This window comes from Cyclopterus lumpus, chromosome 10 (genome assembly GCF_009769545.1).
Source record: "Cyclopterus lumpus isolate fCycLum1 chromosome 10, fCycLum1.pri, whole genome shotgun sequence".
NCBI classification, from domain to species: Eukaryota; Metazoa; Chordata; class Actinopteri; order Perciformes; family Cyclopteridae; genus Cyclopterus; species Cyclopterus lumpus.
Window position 1 is genome coordinate 22,041,266 of NC_046975.1, and position 4,182 is coordinate 22,045,447.

Genomic DNA, 4,182 nt, shown 5'->3' on the forward strand with positions numbered 1-4,182 from the left:
GCGGGGGTCGTACATAAATAACAAATATATTTAGTGCTCGTTCTTACGCGTGTGCTCTTATTAATAAATGTCGGCCTATTTGATTCTTAAAAGCCTTGTTGTCCTTTTATAAATGATGTTTCATTATCATAACTTGGCCGTTGTTTCAAGCTCCTTGGATCTATTCTTGGTCACCTTCAAGTTGGGTTATTACGTTGGCGTTAACATTTAAGTTACAATATTTGTTTTGTTTATATTTCACTTTCAGAATGTATGAATTTTGCCACCTTGAAGATGGTTCACGCAACTTTTTAGCTACATTTTAGATTGTTCGTCGGGTCTTCACCTCTAGACGCTGTCACTGCGCATGTATATTTCAGTTGTCCCGTCATATTGAGCAACTCTCATGCCGCACTCTCAGGTTTCTGTACCGCCACCTGCTGATGTTCTTCAACGAAACGGACGACCTGAAGGAGAAGTCCGTCTTCCAGCGGAGCGGCAGCGGCAGCGGCCTCCTCAGCCTGAAGGACGGCGTCACCCTCCACCTCTACGTGAACCAGCTGCCCAAGGGTGCCACTCAGATCCCTTCCAAGCTGTGAGTGTTCATCTTTTTTTTTAATTTTTTTTTTTTATAAAGAAGGTTCCCACTGAGGCATTGCAGATGGAGTGACGGTTTCAAGGTCGCAAGTAAGGAGAAGGTCATGACAACCAAGAATTGTTAGTAGTTCTTCACTGATGTGGCTGTTGGGTCTTCATGGCTACCTGGATCGAGCTCTGAGGCCTTAAACGGCAACAAAAATGCAGATTATGGGTGACGTTGCAGCAATAAAGTTTCCTTTCAGTGCAATGAATTCGAATGCTTTTCCTCAGCTCTGTGCTCTATTTTTTTTTTTTTTTTTTAAGGCGCCTGAACCCGCTCTCCATCGCGGCATGGCAGGTCAACAACGAGATCAGCCTACACCTGTCGGTGGAGGGAAAGGTGCGACGCTGTTGCGCTCTCTCTCTCATCTCGGGGGGGGGGGGGGTGTTACCTGCACCATTGCCGCATAACTCCGAATTGATTCTCTTGTTCAAGGTGTTCTCGGTTTTCTCGTGGGCCTTTGATAACTCCGCCTCCAAGGTGGTCAGCATGTCCGCCACGGACAAGCTGACTCAGTGGCAGGTGCTCGGGTACCAGGGGGCCTTGCTCAGCCACTTCATTGAGCCCATCTACGTCCAAAACATCCTCGTAGGTGAGTCGTCGAGTCGCAACAGGACGACTTGATTAGTATTTGACCATTTCCATCAACGCCAAGTGCAAATGCAACAGGGGAATCACTCCAGGTGTGGCGTTGGGTCAAACAGTTTGTTCGTGCTGGTAACCTGAGAAAGGTACCAGTTTCAATGTGTTTTCCTAGTTCATTGAATACTTTTATTTAACTGGTGGCTGCTTTGTACAAACTGCTTATATTTTTTTTTTTCGCAATGCAGTCAAAACACAATCCTAAGAGTTTTAGTTGATTTTTAAAATGGGATTGCATTAAATTGCTGGTCGTAATTGTGTCTGTATAAGTAGCCGACGCAGAGTGACGCTATCGGACACCCCCACGTTGTGTCGAGCAAATAGTAAATCTAAAAATAGCCTCTTACGTAAGACTGCATACAATCTGTGGGTTCAGGTGGCGAATGTGTGCAGACATTAGAGTCTAAGCTGCTTGCTCTTGCGCTGGTGACACAACAAATTCCCCAACATCCTGTTTGACAAAAACAAGTGTAAAAAAAAATCCTTCTCAAACGGTGATGGATTATTATTTTCCATGTGACTCTTCTCCTCTTTTCATAATCATAATGACTCTCATGACCCACATAAGAGAGGGGAATTCCAAAGTCTGTTGTGTTGTAAATGTGTGAACGCGCCCACGCGATCGAATGAATAAATTGCGTCTGTGGTCGAGAGCGCTGCTCGGTGACACTGTTGGGTCACTTATTGACGCGCACAATAAAAGCACACAATTGGAAACCGAACATTCGCCACTTGACATATTCGGGTACCTGCCGTCCTTTGAACAAATTGAAACCATCGCATCTCGTTTCCACAGTCGTCTTGGTGCCCCCCCCCCCTCTGCAAAAAAAAACGAGTGAGTTCAGACGCCGACGTTCCACACATAAAACACAAGGTCGGTCAGGTGTAACACCACCGAGAGAGACCGCGTTTACTCTTTTTTTGTTTTGTTTTGCACGTCGACGGCGCTCGTGCAGGTGTGAAAGCTCGGCGGTTCGATCACTCAAACCACTTGTCGTGGTGGTCTGAGACGCGTTTGACCGCATATCTTCTGTGATGTACGCGCTGATGCGTCCTGCAAAAGATATAATTATTATTATTATTATTATTATTATTATTATTTCGAATCTCACAGGTGACATTGGCTGCAGCGATGTCCGGGGCATGAAAATCTCAGTGAGCCAGCGCGTGGAGGGCATCACCCCTCAGCTGCCCACGTTCTACTGCATGATGACACCCCACATCAGCCTGGTGCCCGCCGTGGCCGCCGGCGGCGCCGCCGAATGCCGGCTGTCCTACGCTCTCAACTGGAGCGAGGGCGACTGCTCCCTGGAGGTGGTGGACGGCCTGGAGGGCAAGACCATCGAGGAGTAAGGATGTTAAATGTGTGGGTTTACGAGAGGGCAGCAGTTCAGCTGCAGTTGGACGGGTTCTGTTATTTCGACGTTATTTTATTTTTTCCCTTCACACCGATTTCTCTCCCTGCAGATCTCCCTTTAAGAGCGGCCCGGCTCTCGCCAGCCGCCTGTGCAAAGCGGCGATGCTGCACCGCTTCAAGCTGGTGGCCAAAGACGCCCAGAGGGAGGACCTGCTGGCCACGATCTCCTACAGAGAAGCCAAGGTAACCTCGTCACAGTGACGCCGACGTTCACTCTCATTTTCTCGATCGAGAAAAAAACAAAACACCATTTCTTGTGTTTCGAAGGTCTTGATTACACGTCTCCGAGGCGGCGTCGCGTCTTAATTTTTGTGACCATCGTTTGCACATTTTGAGGAAGAAAGTGAATCCGTAAGCATCGTTGTGACTCGTGTGTTGCTTCTATTGCCATTTTTGTCACCGAAGCGGATGGCAAAGCCGTACCAGGAGGCCAAGAACGTGCTGCGGGCGTACCTGCAGCAGCAGGGCTTTGGCGCCTGGCTGGTCAAGCTTTCTGTCCGTGAGAACTTCAACATGTGAATAAAAGGAAGAAAAAAAACAACATAATCACTGGAGACCAAAAAGAAGTTATTTTGAAAAAAAAAAATTGAAAACAAGATTGAACTTGTTACTATACTGGAAACGTGTTCCTGTTGTGATTTCTAAAGGGATTGAAGTTAATCCCTGTCAATGGGGGGGGCTTTTTTTGTTTTTGTGAAGTCATGTCGATGGCCTTTGACCTTCAGGGTTGGGTCTGATTTTCAGAAGAGTACAAATACTAAACTTTTGTATAAAATGAGCCGGAAGAGGAAAGCCCGCTACCCTCCACATCTCTGCTTTCTGCAGTTTATTTATGTACATGCTTTGCACCTTGGTGATGAGAGCATGCACTATTCATATTTACATTGTTCTAATGCTATTGTGTCTCACGGGAAACAACCATGTAGAATTTTAGGAACACTTTTGAATGTCTCCGTTATGGTCCCGATGGCTCTGAAGTGTGACAAGTAAGTTCTGATTGTTAGAAATATAAAATACTTGACTTAGAGCACTGTTTTGTTTTGCGTTTTCACCGCTTGAAGAAAATCCTGTTTTTTGGTTCATATTCAGTGATTTGATACTGAACAGTGTGATTTTGAGCCTCAGTTATCCACAATATAAATCAATAAAAAATAAGTCAAAGCTCAAAGTATGATGTTCAGTACATGTTTATTTTTGCAAAAATTTGTATGATGCAGCCTGGAAAGTTATTTATATATATATATATATATATATATATATATATATATATATATATACACACGCACGCATGCAGGAAATGCTTTGGCTTCCTGTGTTTGCAGTGGATCATTTACTCCTGTAAGTGTCGAGCGCTCTTGTGAACAGAGCGGTGGTGCGTTCACTTCCTACTGGTTTGGGCAACGGATGGAATTACCGGTGCGTTCAGGGAACTTGTGTCCGAGGATCAAAGGCTTCCCGTTGTGTGTGTGTGTGTGTGTGTGCCCACAGCTCCAGGTTTCGTACT

The 4,182-nt window shown here is 45.6% G+C and overlaps 1 protein-coding gene across 2 annotated transcripts in view; it reads left to right on the plus strand.

Annotated features, from left to right (window-relative positions):
- The window catches only part of adad1 (adenosine deaminase domain containing 1 (testis-specific)), a 6,897-nt gene extending 3,681 nt beyond the window's left edge, over positions 1-3,216 (plus strand). Inside the window, exons 8-13 of one of the 2 annotated variants that reach the window (XM_034544102.1) lie at positions 401-574; positions 883-958; positions 1,055-1,211; positions 2,376-2,610; positions 2,729-2,861; positions 2,946-3,216. In XM_034544102.1, coding sequence (XP_034399993.1) covers positions 401-574; positions 883-958; positions 1,055-1,211; positions 2,376-2,610; positions 2,729-2,861; positions 2,946-2,984 — 814 coding nt within the window. In that variant the 3' untranslated portion in view covers positions 2,985-3,216. The remainder of the gene's footprint in view (positions 1-400; positions 575-882; positions 959-1,054; positions 1,212-2,375; positions 2,611-2,728; positions 2,862-2,945) is intronic. The other variant, XM_034544101.1, reaches the window with a different exon arrangement.
- Positions 3,217-4,182: the final 966 nt, after the last annotated feature.